We start from the raw sequence: 16,296 nt of genomic DNA, 5'->3' as shown, positions 1-16,296 counted from the left end.
AACATCAAGCAGCTGCTCCCCTTCAATCCACTATTGCAGCCAGACTCATTCCCCAATGTTACCTTATGGACAGAGTAGCTCTCATAGGTAGTGCGAACATGCATGGGTATTCGGCACTCCCTGGGGCAAATATGCCCTGGCGCACTCCCATGCCTGCCGGGGCATGGGGGACACTTTTGTTGAAGCCACCACAAAGATGCAAGTACGCCAATACCGGCCTACTCTATCAGGCTCAGTTCTGATATTAGAATACCTGTGCGCACATGTGCACACCCTGGCAAATGATGCCAGCTCCAGTACCTGCACAGGAAAAGTACATGGGTGCAAGTTGCACACTCGGGTGAGTGATACTTCCAGTTGGATGGAAGGATGGCGCTGGCACTTTCACACTGTACTTCCTGTGGAAAAGTGCCCAGACCCAGCAAAACATTCAAGAGAAAAGTGAAAGACTTTGGGGGAACCACTACCTCCACGTGTCTGGTTTAACAGGCCCAAAACAAAGGCCTGATTTGAAGGGCTGTCAGTCCTTCTTTTCTTTGAGTATAATACTGAATAGTAAGATAAACTATAATTTGGAGGCAGGTTTTAGACCTTGATCCAGTCCCTTTGTAAGAGATGTGCTTACACTGTAAGAATGTCAGATGTATGTGTCTGTATGAGTAATTACACAAATACTGATGTGAATGGCACCTACTACGTTTTAATTTATTTTTGAAATTCTTTTATAATGCTACTCATCCAAGTGTAGGCTTCAGACTGCTTTACATCTCACACAGATGCACAATAAATCATACACTTGTGTAAATCAATGTACAGGCAATATTACATAAGACAAAGAGGGTTATAACTTATAAGGTGTAGGAATCACATATTGTCCATACTTCTAGACAGTATATTTTAAGAGTGAGTGGTCGGGAGAACGTCAAAGGCAAGCTAAACATCTCAACACAGTGATTGTGGTTCTCTGTACTAACAACTTTATTACATCTCAAAGGAACCCTTCTTTGCAAACTTAGAATACAACAGATAGAGAAACAAGCAATGAAGATCTACACCCATAACTTACAGTTTGCATTCAACTCCTTGATGCCAGTAAGGAGATCACTGTGTTATATTAAAAGGCTTGCAACTTATGAACTGGAAGTAGCAAAATGATCTCATTGTCAAAAGCAGTAGCCCAGTTACCTATCTAAACAAAAAACAGATCTGCATGTTACACAATGTGCTTAGTAGCACAATGTGCTACTTTATGAGTCAAAAATGTGGCTTAAAAAACACAGAACTCTCCTAAAACAAATAACGGATAGAATGCTTGAAATCATCTCAGCCACTGGTAGTTATTCAGGGCCGCATCCTAAACCATCGTTATTTTGCAGACCATAACACCTCACTTTGGACCCACCTATATGTCTTGACCCTGCTCGCGGTAGCAGTCCAGTCTTAACTGCAAAGCCAAGACCTTCCTGAACCGGAACACAAGCAACCCAGGGTACAGCTTTGTTATGGTGATACAGTGTGCATGGAACCCACCTCTCGGCATACCCGTTCCACTTATGGCAACACACTAAAGCAGTGGTTCCCAACCTGTGGTCCTGGGACCCTTGGGGGCTGCAGAGCCTCGTTTGGGGGTCCATGACTGCTTAGAAAATTAAATAATGTTAATAGATTAAAAAAGTATATATAAATAAAGTTGTAAAATGCACAACTGGAAATGTTAAAACATACTGTAAATGTCAAGGAATTTGAAATTGGAAGCAAAAAATTAAATTAGTATTCTCCGATTGGTTTGTGGGAGCAGTGCAGGTGCAACAAACAGAATATAGTATAAACGATGTGTGGCTTCAACTGAATTTAGAAAAGCTCCAACCTTCCTGTTAAAATAAAAACAAAAAAGTTATTTATATTTGTTTGCAAATTAAATAAAATATGTTATCATTTGTGTATGGGTTTGATGAAGACTTTTTTCTGTACTTTTTGTGTATTGTTTTGTGGTTCAAATCATCAACAATGTTTAGGCCGGGGTCCCCGGCTTCCAGTAATGACTCAGTGTAGGTGGGGGAGTTCCTCAGATTCCAATAATGATTCAGTGGGGGTCCCCGGGTCACAGTAATGATGGAGTGGGTGTCCACAGAAGTCATAAGGTTGGGAACTACTGCACTAAACTATACAAAAAGTGAAGGGTGAAATGCTTGAATTAATCTCAGCCACTGGTAATTACTCGGGCCTCATCCCAATCCATCATTATTCTGCACACCATGCCAACTCAGTTTGGACCCAGATATATGCAAATCACTCTTGACCCTGCTCCAGCAGGGACAGTCCAGCTCGAACTGCCAACCCAGGTCCTCCTTGCACCTGAACACAAGCAACCCAGGACCGGTATTGCCCTAGTTATGGGCTTATCAGCCACGTACAGCTTGGTTCCAGTGACACAGTGTGCATGGGACCCCCATCTGGGCATACCTGTCTTACTTAGGGTGACACACTAATGCATACAAAAAAGTGATGAATGGACTGCTTGAACTAATCTCAGCCACTGGTAATTACTCTGGCCGCATCCCAATCCATCGATATTCAGCACACTATGCTATCTCAGTGGCATACAGAACAGAAGTAGCACAAACAATAGCAGTGCAGGCTTTCCTCACACACAGCAGAGGTGCAGAACAAGCAAAATAAGTTTAATCTTCTCTTACACACAGAAGAGTTGCAGCACCAACAACAGCAGTGCAAGCTTCCCTCATACAGAAGAGGTACAGCACAAACAACAGCAGTGCAAGATTCCCTCACACAGAAGAGGTGCAGCACAAACAACAGGAGTGCAAATTTCCTTCACACAGAAGAGGTACAGCACAAGCAACAGCAGTGCAAGCTTCCCTCACACAGAAGAGGTGCAGCACAAGCAACAGCAGTGCAAGCTTCTCTCACACAGAAGAGGTGCAGCACAAGCAACAGTAGGTCAAGCTTCCCTCACACACAGAAGATTTCCATATAGCTGTCAAGATTTCAGATTGCTATGTGTGACATTTTCATAATTTCAGTGTAATTATGAGTGACATTTCAACGACTATTAGTAGCACTGCGTTGCAAGACAAATCAAGCAATGAAGATGAGGGAACCATATAAATATTGTAATATATTGAGACTCCTATATCTCCTGTTGTACACCAGTGACACCTTGTGGCCTTTGATAAACACTACAAGGAGCTTACCTAGCAAAGTGAGAAACTGGAACAAGAAGGTTTTACCACACTTCAGGACTTGCGTGACAATCTCAGGCATTGTGGTAATGCGTGAAAATGACCAGAAATGCATTATTCTGATGTGAGATGTGTGACAGTTGGCAGGGCTGTGTACAGTACAGACAACAGCAGTTCAGGCTTCCCTCACACAAAGAACAGGTTCATTACAGGTAGTAGCAGTTCACGCTTCCTTCCAACAGGTGCGGTACAGGCAACTGTTGAAGCTTCCTCTCACAGAGATCAGGTGCAGCACAGCAAACAGCATGTGAAAGTTTCACTTACACAAAGACGTACAGCACAAGCACTGTGCAAGAACATCAGGGCATCAGCAATGCAAGCTTCCCTCACACACAGAACAGATAATCACAGGCAGCAGCAGTACAAGCTTCCCTCACGCGCAGACCAGGTATTCACAGACATCAGTACAGTCATCGCATACGCACAAAACTGCTATCATAAAGGCATCAGCAAGTGAATCTATGCACAGTCCAGGTAGGGTTGCATCTGGACATTTATTTACTGCATGACTGGTACTTGTATGCAAGGTTGGTACAAATTCGGAAAAGCAGCAAAATCAGGTATTTCACAGGCTTTGAAACATAAACCTAAAATAGCAACTGCATGAAGGAATTGCTTCAAAAGTATTTTAAAGATTATTATAATCAACAGATATAGAATTGACATATTAAAAATAATGCAGAGGAGTTTACAGAAAATTGCATTTAAGTGCAGCTCCTGGCACTTGCAGGATCTAAGAACAAAACCAAGTGACAGATATTTAGCTGAGAAAAGTGTCAGACCTGGAGGTAAAGCACAGGCTGCAGAGAGGAGTCAGTTCCCTCCTGCTCTGTGACTCTCACATGACCCCGGAAGTCCCAGCACACAGAGAGGGGAAGACACACAGACACACCCACTTCTCTAAGAAAGAGAAACTCAAACGTATGTTTACTTCCTGCATTTCTGAATCATGGCGGCAACAGCTCAGCTCGGGAACCTCAAGGAAGAGGCCACTTGTTCCATCTGTTTGGATTATTTTACTGATCCTGTGATGACTGATTGTGGACACAACTTCTGTCGCTCCTGCATCACTCAGTCCTGGGAGGAAACAGATGAAAACTCCCCCTGTCCACAGTGCAGAGCAACATCTCCCGGGAAAAACCTCCGACCCAACAGGCAACTGGGGAACGTGGTGGAAATTGCAAAACAGCTCCTCCTGACCCCTGCGAGGCCCCAGGAGGAGAATCTGTGTGAGAAGCATGGAGAGAAACTGAGGCTGTTCTGTGCAGAGGATCAAAGGATGATATGCTGGGTCTGCCGAGAGTCCAAAGAGCATAAAACGCACTCAGCAAGCCCTGTAGAGGAGGCTGCAGAGGAGTACAAGGTACGTCTGTGGGCATTCAGGGATCACAGAGTCTCACTCTGAGCCACATTGAAGAGCCTGCAAAATAGTACAAGGTGTGTGTGTGTTCTGGAACTACAGGTGGAGATCACAGGGTATGTGGATGGAAATTCTGGGATCTCATAGTCACTCTCTGGGCCCCATCAAGGAGGCAGCAAGAGAGCACAAACTATGGCCCAAATTTAAGGGTGGCCTTGCGCCGTCTAACGCCACATTAGCATAATTTTTCTGATGTTAATGTGGCGTTAGATTGCAAGAAACGCCTCGCCATATCTATAAAGTGGTGCAATGCATACATTGTGCCACTTTGCGACCCTTTGCGCCACATTATGCATGCGCCATGCGTAATGTATGCAAATGGGGTGTTCTAGCGCAAGGAGGCTCGTAAAAATGGCGCAATTAAATCTACAAGATTTCATTGCGCCATTTTTGGCATCATGGTTTAATGCCTGCTTAAAGCAAGGGTTAAAAGGACGCACCCATTGGACTCAATGGGCCTCCTTGCACTTTGCTCCATTAGCATCAGAATCTTTGACTCTAATGGAGCAAAGCGCCACAATAGCGTAAAAAATGTTGACACTATTGTTCCTGATACCACCATGGTGCGCCGTATCTTAAATATGGTGCACACATGGTGGCGTTGGGGGGGAGGGGCAGGGGTGGTGCAAGAAAAGTGGTGTGTCACAATTTGAAGCAACACTTTTCTTAAATCTGGGCCCATGTGTGCAATTGTTCAGAGGTTACAAGTCACTGTGCCCCATAGAGGAGGATGCAGACGAGCATAAGGTGTGCGTGAGGGTTTTCAGGGATCACAAGGTCCCTCTGTGTGCCCCATAGAGGAGGATGCAGAAGAGCATAAGGTGTGCGTGAGGGTTTTCAGGGATCACAAGGTCCCTCTGTTAGCCCCATAGAGGAGGATGCAGAAGAGCATAAGGTGTGTGTGTTCAGGGATCACAAGGTCCCTCTGTGTGCCCCATAGAGGAGGATGCAGAAGAGCATAAGGTGTGCGTGAGGGTTTTCAGGGATCACAAGGTCCCTCTGTTAGCCCCATAGAGGAGGTTGCAGGAGTGCAAGGTGTATGTGTGTTCTGGAACTGTAAGTGAGGATCACAGGTATGTGGGTGTAAATTCAGGGGTCACATAGTCACTCCGTGAGCCCCATCAATGAGGCAGCCATAGAGCATGACCTATGTGTGCAAATATTCATAGGTCAAGAGTCATTCTGTGTGCCCCATAGAGGAGGATGCAGAGGAGCACACGGTATGTGTGTGGGTGTTCAGGATTCACAAGTAAATACACGGCTGGAGTCTCACATAAGATGCAGTGTCTCTGGGCGTTCAGGGATCAAAGACACCCTGTGAGTCCCACACAGATCATTATCAAAGAGCACAAGGTATGTGAGTTTTCAGAGGTCACTAATAAAGACACACCATGAGTCCCACAAAGGAATACAAATTATTTATGTCGGAGTTTAGGGATCGTATGTTTTGCAAGCCTTACAGAAGGGACTCGAAAAGAGGACAAGGTACGCCTGTGGCCATTCATGGATCACAAAGTCAGATTGTGAGCTCCACTGAGGAACCTGCAAAGGAGCATAAGGTGTGTGTGGGTGTTCTGGAATAACATGTGAAGAACACATGGTATGTCTGTGGTAACTGAGAGATCACAAAGTCGCTCGATAAGCTACACCAAGGGGCAGTTGGAGAGCACAAGCTATGTACGTGAGTGTTCAGAGATCACAAGTCACCCTTTGCATAGGGTCACCAGACCCAGGTGTGGCTGACACACCACTTTTCCATTCCTGGACTTTGCTTTTACAAATCATGGTTGTATTTTAACAACAGGGTCAAGTAACATCAACCATGACCACAACTCCCAGAATGCACTGATAAGTTAAATGAAAAGCCAAGAAAACAAAAGTTGTATCCGGGTGGCATAGAGTCTTCTGGTATCCTATAGGTGTATGCCACTGAGGAGGCTGCAGAAGGAAACAAGAGAACAGGGTATGTATGTCGATGTTCAGGGAATCAAAAGGCACTCCTAGTGTCAATAGAGAAGGCTGCTGAAGAGATCTTGGTGTGTGTGTGGATGTTTACCGATCATAATGCACCCCTGGGCACCAAAAGTAGCCTGTACAAGGTGTGTACGTGTGTGTTCAGGATTCACAAGTGAAGATATTCTGCAAGTTCCACAGATGAAGAAACTACAGAGGAGCACAATGTATGTCTGTGAGTGTTCAGGGGTCACAAGTAAATTCACTCGTGAAGTCTTTAAGAGGTAACAAATTATGCTTTGGTGTCTTAAGAGATGAAGATTCACCCTGTGGACCCCATAGATCATAGCTCCCCCATGTATCCCATACAGAAGGGTGCCCAAGAGCACTTAGGCTCAGATTTAAGAGGGCCTAGCGCCTTCTTGTACCACATTAGCATCATTTTTTATGACGCTAATGTGGCCCAATGAGGCAAAATTCTCAACGCCATATTTACAAAGTGGCACAATACATGCATTGCGCCACTTTGTAATCCTTTCGGCCACATTATGCCTGTGCCAGGCATAGTGTATGCATGGTGGGGGTTCCCCCGTTAAGGAGACAGCAAAATGGCACTGTGGAATCTAAGAGATTCCACTGCGCCATTTTTAGCAACTATTTTTAACTCATGCACAGAGCATGCGTTAAAAGGGGGCATACCATTGTTTTCAATGGGCCCCTATTTACTCTGCAGGCTAATCCTGCACAGTACATCAATAGTGTTAAACATGTTGATTCTGTTGGCCCTGTCCTGCGTCATGGTGCACCATTTATTAAATACAGCACACACGTGGTGGCGGCAGGGGGAACTAAGGGGCGCAAGAAAAGTGATGCTGCATTGGATGCACCGCCACTTTTCTTAAATTCGGGCCTTAGTGTTTATGTTGGTGGTCAGGGGTCACAAGTGAAGTCACTCCGTGAGTCTCACAGAGGAGTACAAGGCATGTACATCAGCTTTCAGGGATCACAGGTTGTGCACTATGAACCTCAAAGAAGAGGCTGTAGAAGAGCATAAGATACGTCTCTGGGTATTCAGGAATCAAAATGAACCCTAAGGATCCCCTAGAGAAAGCAGCCCAAAATCACAAAGTATGTTTGTGGGTGTTTAGGGATCGTAAGTGAATACATTCTATGAGAGCTATATACGAAGCTGCAAAAGAGCACAAAGTGGGCCTGTCGGAGCGCTGAGGTCACATGCTGCATACCTTGATCTTTAGAGGCGGACGCAGAAGATCAGAAGGGATGTGTGTATGTATGTGTGTGCGTGTTTTGGGATCTCAAGCTGTACTGAATAGATTCAGAGTGGCAGTGCAGTGTGTTGTGCATGGGCTCAGACAGTCATTGGTGTCAGAAGACTTCATGCAGCAATGCAGGGGTGTATCACATGTGCAACCATGGTCATCAGACACGGCAGGAGAGGTGCAAAATGCAGTGTGTGACATGCGGTCACATGGTCGTGGTGCAGTAATGAAGGGTGAAGCACACAGGCTCAGATGGTCATCGAAGACAGCAGAAGAGTTGTAGCAATGCATTGTGAGGCACACAGAGTCACGAGGGGTGCGGTGCAGATGCCTCCTCAGCAATGCAGGGTTCATCAAGCACAACGGGAAGTGCATGGTCCACACGTGGCAGGCTTACATCTTTATTAAGTTCTCCTGTAGCCTTTGCTGTATGAAGTATGCCAGCTTTGGGGATCCCTCACAGGATGAGTGAACATCAGTCTGGGCTGTGATTAAAGGCTCAGAGTCTTCAACCTTCTTTCCTCTAGTTGCTGAACACTGGACCTGGGCTCTGGGTGATCCAGGCAAGTCGTCTCCTCGCAGGCAGCCCACCTCCTGGGTCCTCCAGCAGCCACAGAGCTTCTTCCTCAATCCATGGGGTCTGGTGCTCACCTATAGAAGTGAGAGAGCCAAGATTCCTGTCTCTAGTCTTTGCCTTTCTCTTTAATGCTATGCAGAACTTATTAAAGTTAAAAGGGGACAGTGTATATCCTGTCCTATGATAGTTAGCTCCACTCCAATTGTCCAGTCAGATTCATAGTTAGCCCCAGACTTTTGGAGGGAACCAATGAATTTGGGAGTGAACCACAAACGATCTCTTCTTCCATATGGATAGGGTTTCAACTCAGACACTTGTATATGTCCCTTAAACATTCTAATGAAGGGTGGGAAGCAGTGAAAGGGTGAGGCGATACAAAGAGAAGGGAAACTATAGGCACTAACTACAACTGAGACTCACTCTACAACAAAAAGCGTTTCACACACCAAGACCCCCATCACCACCATTGGAACCTCACCTCACATGTTCACAAGCTCTACATCCTATAGATCTGGGCGTGAAGTTACCTGAGCCTGACAGCACTGTGATGCCCTGCTAATTGTAATGCAGAGCTATACACATCTGTGTCAAAACATGTATGCTTCACATACATTCAGATGGAGCCCAGATCTGACATACAACTCAGAGTCAAGATGGTAGTGTCAGAAGGCGCTCTCCTCTCCGAGCTTGAGGTGTCATTTACCCCACTACTCTACTCGGCTACCACAACCCTTCGGTAGTGGCATGGGCTGGTCATGGGACAGGGATCCACTCAGGTTAAAAGTAAGATCATTCTGGGCAGACTTCATCTCGTCCTCTGCTGGAGAGCAGCACGCCATATGTGAAGCACTTGTCAGGAGACTTGTGCTACAGGTTTCCTGTACAAGATATTCCAGGCCAGGAGAGTAAAACGGAAGCAGATTGTTACGTGGACACAGTGCAAAAAACGGTTGACCCTACTGTTCGTGGTCTCTTTCTGACTGCTGCTCTTCTGTCATTGATCCTGCTTGGGGCCAGTGCCTGCTCTCCTGGCTGCCTGTTCCTTCTTGCAGACTGTATCAGCATGTTGCCTGCTGGCTTACTAATCCTGCCTGTTCCCAGCTGCAGCCCTGTATGAGGTTGGTGCCTGTTCCCACTTGCAGACCCTACAAAGGACTGGTGTCTGCTCTCTCGTTTTGGCAGGTTGTTTGTCACAGACCCTTTATGAGTCTGTTGCCTGTTTTCTGTTGCAGATCCTGTAAGAGGCTGGCGTCTGATTCTTGGTTCAGACCTTGGAAAGGACAGGAAACTGCTCCGATGCAGACTTTCTCTGTGGGCACGTGCCTGACTAGTGGCATATACCCTGCTGGTATTTGCTCTCTCTCTGGCTCCTGTTTCTTGTCTTCTACTCTGTATGGTGCCTGCTGTCTGTTCTCTTTCACAGATCCTGTATGACGCTTGCTGCCTGTTATCTTGTTGTGCCTGTGTGTTCTCTGTTGCAAATTCTATGTCAGGACTGGAGGCTCCGATTATGCAATCTCTTTCTTTACTGTCTTAAATAGCAGCCAATCAGATACAAATAAACAAAAAACTATACATCCCATGATGCCTCACATAATGTCACATGGCCCAATCACCAAGCATGACCTCTGTCCTTAAGACTCTTGACCCTCAACGTCACTTCCTCTTTCTTTGGTCAAATCAGATACAGTTCAAATTGAAAACGAAACTTCTTACATCAGACTAGAAATTCAGGAGTCAGGAACATCCACTCCCGCCGGATAACAAGAACTTGAAGAATCCAACTCGAAGGGAAGAACAGTCCCAGGAAGTAGCTTATGCACGACACTTTTCATTAAGTCGAGAGAATTCAGGAGCTCTTCTGATCAGAACCTATAAATAATTAAACAGGTAGGTTATATCCAAAATAAATTGAATACATTTCAATAAAATAGATATCCATATAAATGACTTTAAATTGGGTGGTTAAAATAACAATAAATCATCAACTTCAACAGTTAATTTTTTACTCAATAACAATTGTTCCTAAGCGTGGGATAATCCTCGCCTCCGTGTCCTTAATAGAATTGAAAATTCTTGACGCGTAAGCTAGAATTTTTTTTATTCTATGTCAGGACCGGAGGCTCCAATTATGCTAGTTTAAAGCTGCTCCATTACTACAGATGCTACATCCAACACAGGTTTATGATAAAACTTACGAAATGTATTTTCTGAAGACCAATCCGCAGCCTTCATAATGTCTTCCAAGCGGGAACCAAGTGCATATGATTTAGAGGCCATAGCTCCTCTAGCAGAATGAGCTTCAAAATGATTGGTATCTATACCCACTTCATTCATTAACCATCTCATCCATCTAGCTATGGTAGCTGAAGTGACTGGTTTAAAAGGCTTTTGTAAAGAAATTAACAATTGACCTTCAACATCATGTCTAAACTCTTCTGTAACAGCTTCATATTCCTTTAAACATTGAACTACACATAACTTAGAATTGACAGGATACACTGGATATGATACTGACCTGTAATTCGTTTTAGTCCTTCTTGTCACTGTAAAGGTAACTCCCTCTGGGGAATATACTAGCGCCCTGACATCTGACACTCTCTTACAAGAGATGAGACATAAAAGCATGGGCAATTTAGCCGAAAGCTGTTTGCGAGACAAATACCTATTTGCAGGCCAAGAATCTAAGAATTTTAGAATAACATTTACATCCCATAACACTGAATATTTTGCATGAGGAGGTTTAGAGAGACGTATACCCCTCAGCAATTTACAAATTAAAGGATGTTCTCCTACGGGTTTACCTTCAAAAAGTAAATGCCCCGCTGAAATGGCCGATCTAAAATTATTGATCGTCCGATATGCTAAACCTGAACGTGCTAATTCCGCTAGGAAGTTAATCATCAAGTCAATATGTGCTTCCACCGGATTGACACCTCTTCCATCACACCAACTATGCCATCTGCGCCAGGCTGATTCATATCTTTTAAGGGTACTACCGGCCCAGGCCTGTTTGATGTAATCCGCAGCTTGTTGCGAAATACCTGGGGTACTCCATCTTGACCTGAAATCAACCAAGGTGCTATTTAAGACAGTAAAGAAAGAGATAGCATAATCCTCGCCTCCGTGTCCTTAATAGAATTGAAAAGTCTTGATGCATAAGCTAGAATTTCTTTTACTCTGTATGAGGCTTGTGGCTGCTCTCTCACTTTAGTTGTCTGGTTTCTCTGTCACACACCATTTTATGGGCTGTTTGTTTTACTGCTGTGCCTGTCTGTTCTCCATCAGACATCCTGTATGAGTCTGGTACCTGCTCTCAATATGTCTGTTCTCTGTACAGACCCTGTAAGAGGCTGGTAACTGTTCACTTCCGGTGACTTCTCTGTCACAGACCCTATACACGTTAAGTGCCTGCTCTCTCGTTTTGGTTGTGTTCTCTCTGTTCCAGATCTTTAATGAGGCTGGCACCTCCTCTCTCGCTGTGCCCGTCTGTTCTTTGTCACAGACCCTGACTGGGGATGGGGCCTGCACTCTTCCTGTGCCCTGTTATTTGTCATAGACTGTGATTATTTTTTGTCTGTCTGTTCTTTCACAGATTCTGCATGTGGCTGGCACCTGTATAGGACAAGGCCCAGATATGGTTTATCGGTCAAGGGGGTGTAGATGTAACATATTCAAGAACAATATGTATATGCGTGGCCAGAATATACAATTTTGATATCTGTCATTGGTATTTACAGTCTTACTATAGATGGGCAATACTTACAGTTTGGATACAGAGCACTAAACTGAGGGGATGGCCCTTGGGAAGATACAATTGTTGGAGAATGTAAAGGGTAGCTGGTCGGGTCAGGAGTAAGTGCTCCTTGAAGAGATGTGTTTTCAGCATTTTTCTAAATTGTTTTGTCTCCAGTCTGGTGATACCCACTCTTCTGGTTTGATGTTGACCCCTAGACGTGGATATTTTGTTTGCTAGGTAAGCTGGTGTCTTGTTGGTGAGCGCTTTATAAGTGATGCAAATGACCTTGAAAATGATCTGGGCTGGAAAGGAGAGCCAGTATAGGTCTTTTAATGTAGAGACCAAAACCTCGATGACTATGCTGCTTCATGTAGGATGCCTTTCGGGGGTGCTAAGGTGGAGTTGGGGAGACTGATGAACAAGGCCTTGCCTCTGCCCCCATGTGAGAAGGCTTGTACGTACGTTCTGAAGTCATCTTCCAGGATAACCAACTTTACTTTTTTCAAAAGAGAAAACTGGAATCAAGCTTTCTTGGTTTTCTTTGCAATATGTTGCTTGAATGAAAGATCTGTGTCGAGGGTGGGTGTAGAAAATGAATGGTTTAAGTTGGAAAGCCTTAAATCTGTGGCTGTTTTATGCTGGTGGCATACAGGAAGAATTCAGCATTACTGGGGTTTAACTTTAGTACATTAGTTGACATTCAAGACTGGATGTGATCGAGATCATGTGGTTAAGTGAAAATATTTGTATATATCGTTGTCTATCATCTGTATATTGCTAGATGGTGATGCTGCTGTCTGTAGGCATGGATCCGAGAGATGCCATGTAGTGAGTGGTTAAAGGCGAAGTAAGGGTGAAGCCCTGAGGTGCACCACTGAAGACGGGGAATTTCTGTGATATTATAGATCTATTTGCATGAAATGGCCCAAGTTGGTGAGGTAGGATTTGAACCATGCCAGGACAGTGCCTGAAACTCCAACTCGTTTTTCCAGGGTGTTCATCAGAGCTAGATGGTTGTCTGTGTCAAAGGCTGCAGAGAGGTTCAGGAACAGGACCGTGAGGTCAGGGGCTTTTCTTGTCGAGGAGGAGGAGGAGGGTGTTGTTGACTGCTTGGAGTGTGGCTGTCCCAGTGCTGCAGCATGCTCCGATGACAGATTGCTAGTCCTGTAGAAGGTTAGTCTCGCTGATGTGCTCCTCTAGAGTGTGACAACTGCTGTCTTGTTGATTATCCCTACAGATGGAAGGTAGGCAATAGGTCAGAAGTGTGTGAGGTTGGCTGGGCCCAGGGATGGTTTCTATAGCAGTGGAAAAATCTGTCTTCTCTTAAGAGTGTCTGAGAGTGTTCCTTGGATAAGGGAGATGTTGACAATGTGGTAGAAGAGCTTAAGGGCTTCTCCTTAGAGCAATTTGATGATGGATGAAGGAAGGGTCTCCACTTCATCTGAGGTTCCCTAAACTAGAGTTTAGGATATTAGGAAGATCCATGTGCGAGGCTGGTTTGAAGACGGTCCATTGGGGGGAGTGGCAATGGGGATTGCTGGAAGCAGAGGAAGAAGAGTTTGATGGCATCGCCTGTGTCGACTGATGCAGGGACTCTGGGTTTTGGGAGAGGATTGGTTCAATGTTTGACAGCCTTTAACATGGCTTTGCTTCTGTCGGTTACCTCACTGATGGTGGTTTTGTAGTAAAAAGGACTTAGCTGCTATGATGAAGGGTCTGCAGGTAGAGTCAGTGTTATTAGTAGAGTGTTTGACTTCTGTTTTCGTATGGCTTATTTATAGTTGTTACTCTCTGACATCTATGGTGGACTTTGGCAAGTTCTTGAATGCTTTACAGAAGCATGTCTTTGATAGAGTGGTTGGTTATTTTTCTTCTTCTTGGTTGTCCTTGATACTCTGCTGTAGTATATTTGATGATGAAGTAGATGGCAAGCTAGTCAGTCCAATTGAGAAGGGAAATTTGGTTGGTCCAGTAGAGAGCTATGGGTGTCTAGCTGCACTTACTAGGAAAGGCTGATTGAATGATGCCTGGTGTGGTGCCTTTGTGTTGTGTTATTCATTAGTTGTTTTATTTCCAGTGTGTAAATAAGTGCGTAGAAAGCTTCCTTCATCCATTTTGCACTGGTGGTGTTGGGGAGGTGGACGTCTGTGAAGAATGTGGGTGGTTGCGTTGGATGGAGGCAGAAGTAATCATGTCTGAGATTGTTTATCAGTGCTTGTTTGGTCCGGATCATCTGTAGATCAGTCAAAAGGATGCTATTTTGGAGACTGATGGAGGGAAGCAGGAGATGAGCTTGAAAGAGTTGGGTTTAGTAGTTTTACTAAGAGTGAGGGTCAGAATGTCCTGTGTATGACTGCAAGCCTCTCCTGTCCCGTTTTGAGTGTGATCTACGTGTGGAAGGGGCTAATTTCAGATATGAGGTCATCCAGGATATCTGTGAAAGAGGGTGTGGACCTGGTTGAAGGTTGATTCTAGGTTGTATCCCTGCACAGAACGTATTAATGAGCATCAATTGAAAAATTCACAGATAACGTGCCTTTTTTCATGCTTTGAGTCCCAAAATGTTTTCTCTTTATTGTTGGTATATGAGCTGCATACTCAGTTATTGCACTTATAAAAAAATGTTGCTGTTCCCCGATACTTTGATAATGTCACTAGGACAAAGTTTGTTCTTTAAAGTAGTGTGAAGTCAAAATGTTTCCATGCAGTTAGGCATAAAGTGTGCACAGTTTCTTTATCAAGTAGCTGTAAGTGCCAGTGATGAAACTAGTTTGCATGGAACAGGATTTCAGGTGTGAGGTCCTTCTAGGCAAGAATAGGACCAAAGAAGTGATGCTGTTGTCTGTGTCCCTATCTGTGGTACTTGGAGCTAATGCTTACAGTTTTGGCATGTGTGGCTGGTACTTGCAATCTGATTATGCTTGGGTGGTACTTACAATATTAATATTTGACTGGTACATACAGTCATACATTAACATGTTGCAGGTGCTGTAGTGACTCTTTTTGTAAATAAGACTGCACTCCATAGATCTACACATATTTCTTGCACTTTCATCTCTCCAGGTAAAACTTCAAGAGTGGCTGTGTCTTCTGAAGAAAGAGAAGGAATATTTTCTGGAGTCTAAAGTAAAGAAAGAAGAACAATATAAAACCATGAAAGTGAGTGTCTTTAATGAAACCTGTGTCTGTATATGTCTGTGCACATGTCCTTGTGTGGGCACACAGAGGCTGACGAGTCACCCTGCAGACTGGGTCATGGTCCCCACCAGATAAATATACACTGTGTTTGGATAATGGGGTTGAACTCGGCCACAGGAACGTGCTAAAATAAATAAACACAAGCATTACTCTTCTGACTTTAAGGTGGTTCTTACAGACTTACATGATGGGTGTTAGTGTATATGGACACAGGTGTGGCATTATCTAGGTGTGAGTATGTACCAAAGTGTGTGTGTGTGTGTGTGTGTATTTGTTTGTGTGCATGTTTACGCTTAGGTGTACATGTCTAAGTATGTGTTCATGTAGCGATGGTCCTGGAGTTCTCTGTGGGAGTGCATGCATGTCTGCGCATCTCTATGTTTGTGTGATTTTTGGGCATGGGTGAGTGTTTCTGTGTGTCTGTGCATGAATGGATGGATTTTGAGCCATAGAGTATCCAGGGGCTTGTGCTCATATGTGTACATATGTGCTTGAGGGTTGGTCTGGATTTATAGGCTTTGGGGTTGTACTTGCATATGTGAATGTCTGTCTATGGGTTTGCATATTGCAAGGTCTGGTGGTATTTATGAGAGTGCAAAAAACGTGCATCTGTATGAGTGTATGCTTCTGTGAGCTTGTGTGTGCATAAGCCTGAAGTTATACATCAGTGAGATTACATATGCATCTCTGCGTGAGTATGTGTGCGCCTATGTGAGAGTGGGGATTTGCAGGGTTTGTGTATACACGGTCTGGAGATATTCATTCATAATTGTGTACAACTGTCTATGGATATGTGCGTGACTGTGCATGTATACATCTGTATGATTCAGTGCCTCTGTGAGTTTGTGTATGCATGGGTTTGGAGTTAT

The 16,296-nt window shown here is 44.4% G+C and overlaps 1 protein-coding gene across 1 annotated transcript in view; it reads left to right on the top strand.

Moving 5' to 3' along the window:
- The first annotated feature begins 4,190 nt into the window (after nt 1-4,190).
- LOC138293548 (E3 ubiquitin-protein ligase TRIM39-like) overlaps nt 4,191-16,296 on the top strand; it is a 78,674-nt gene continuing 66,568 nt past the window's right edge. Inside the window, exons 1-2 of the mRNA XM_069232810.1 lie at nt 4,191-4,623; nt 15,293-15,388. Coding sequence (XP_069088911.1) covers nt 4,210-4,623; nt 15,293-15,388 — 510 coding nt within the window. The 5' untranslated portion in view covers nt 4,191-4,209. The remainder of the gene's footprint in view (nt 4,624-15,292; nt 15,389-16,296) is intronic.

The sequence above is a fragment of the Pleurodeles waltl genome, chromosome 4_2, assembly GCF_031143425.1.
Source record: "Pleurodeles waltl isolate 20211129_DDA chromosome 4_2, aPleWal1.hap1.20221129, whole genome shotgun sequence".
Classification (NCBI taxonomy): domain Eukaryota; kingdom Metazoa; phylum Chordata; class Amphibia; order Caudata; family Salamandridae; genus Pleurodeles; species Pleurodeles waltl.
This window is presented reverse-complemented; position numbering and strand designations above follow the sequence as displayed.